This window comes from Austrofundulus limnaeus, unplaced genomic scaffold (assembly GCF_001266775.1).
Source record: "Austrofundulus limnaeus strain Quisiro unplaced genomic scaffold, Austrofundulus_limnaeus-1.0 Scaffold3869, whole genome shotgun sequence".
Lineage (NCBI taxonomy): Eukaryota > Metazoa > Chordata > Actinopteri > Cyprinodontiformes > Rivulidae > Austrofundulus > Austrofundulus limnaeus.
In genome coordinates this window covers 1-900 of record NW_013956271.1, presented here as the reverse complement: position 1 = coordinate 900, position 900 = coordinate 1, and the positions used below count along the sequence as shown (strand labels likewise).

Here is a 900-nt window from a genome sequence, read left to right as displayed (position 1 = left end):
TTTTACTCAAGTATCACTTTGAGGTACTTTATACAACACTGGTTAGTTGCTAATTTAAATCTTTAGTTGCTCCTTTTTTCAGTTTTGCACAGTAATTTCAGTCAGATGTTTGGTTATTTATTAATGTTTCTGATCGATGGTGCAGGATCAGAGCCGAAAAGGAAGCTCAAGTCTCAGAAAAACAGAAAACGGAAGAGATGTGAGGAAGAAGAGGAGCTTCCAGAAGTGAAGGACATCAGCGGTGATGAAGACAGTGAAGGAGCTGAAGCTCAAACCTGCAGCGAGCAACTAAAGACTGAACACAAAGGTAATCTGCTCTTTTTATTTTAATAAGTGCTTTCATCACCTGCACATGATTCCAGATTATAGTTGTTTAATTCCAAGATATTTTCCTCCACTTTAATCCAGCGGTCCAGCAGGTGGAGGTGGTTACGTTTCAGGACCCCACGAAGAAACCAAACACCAAGTGGACTCCAGAATCCAACAAAACACTCGTATGTCTAACAGGTGTTACATCATATATTGTGACCAGAGGGGGGCGCTGTTGTGGTTCTACAACAGAGCCTGACCAAACAAGGGCACAAAGAAGAATATGTTACGCCAAAAGTGTAGCCTGAAGACACATACGCAAAAAATACAAATAAAATAAAAATAAAACATGTTGACTGATGGTCACAGAATATGACAGCTGCTATCATATATTATGACTTCACTGTAGCTTGGTGAATAGTAAGAATATTTATTTTAAAAACTGCATTTGCTGATTGACTTTTTAAATTGTTTTTGTTGATATAAACAATGAGTAGAAACAGTTTTTGAACAAATATTTTTACTATTCACCAAGCTACAGTGAAGTCACAATATATGACAACAGCTGTCATATCTGTGACCGTGTATATC

At 37.4% G+C, this 900-nt stretch overlaps 1 protein-coding gene across 1 annotated transcript; it reads left to right on the top strand.

Annotated features, from left to right (window-relative positions):
* Positions 1 to 145: 145 nt before the first annotated feature.
* LOC106512013 (uncharacterized protein C1orf131) lies at positions 146 to 494 on the top strand (the record flags this gene model as incomplete). The annotated part of the gene is given in 2 exon segments (XM_014000717.1): positions 146 to 307; positions 409 to 494. Coding segments are annotated over 2 exon segments (248 nt in total), but the record flags the coding sequence as incomplete, so codon positions are not given.
* Positions 495 to 900: the final 406 nt, after the last annotated feature.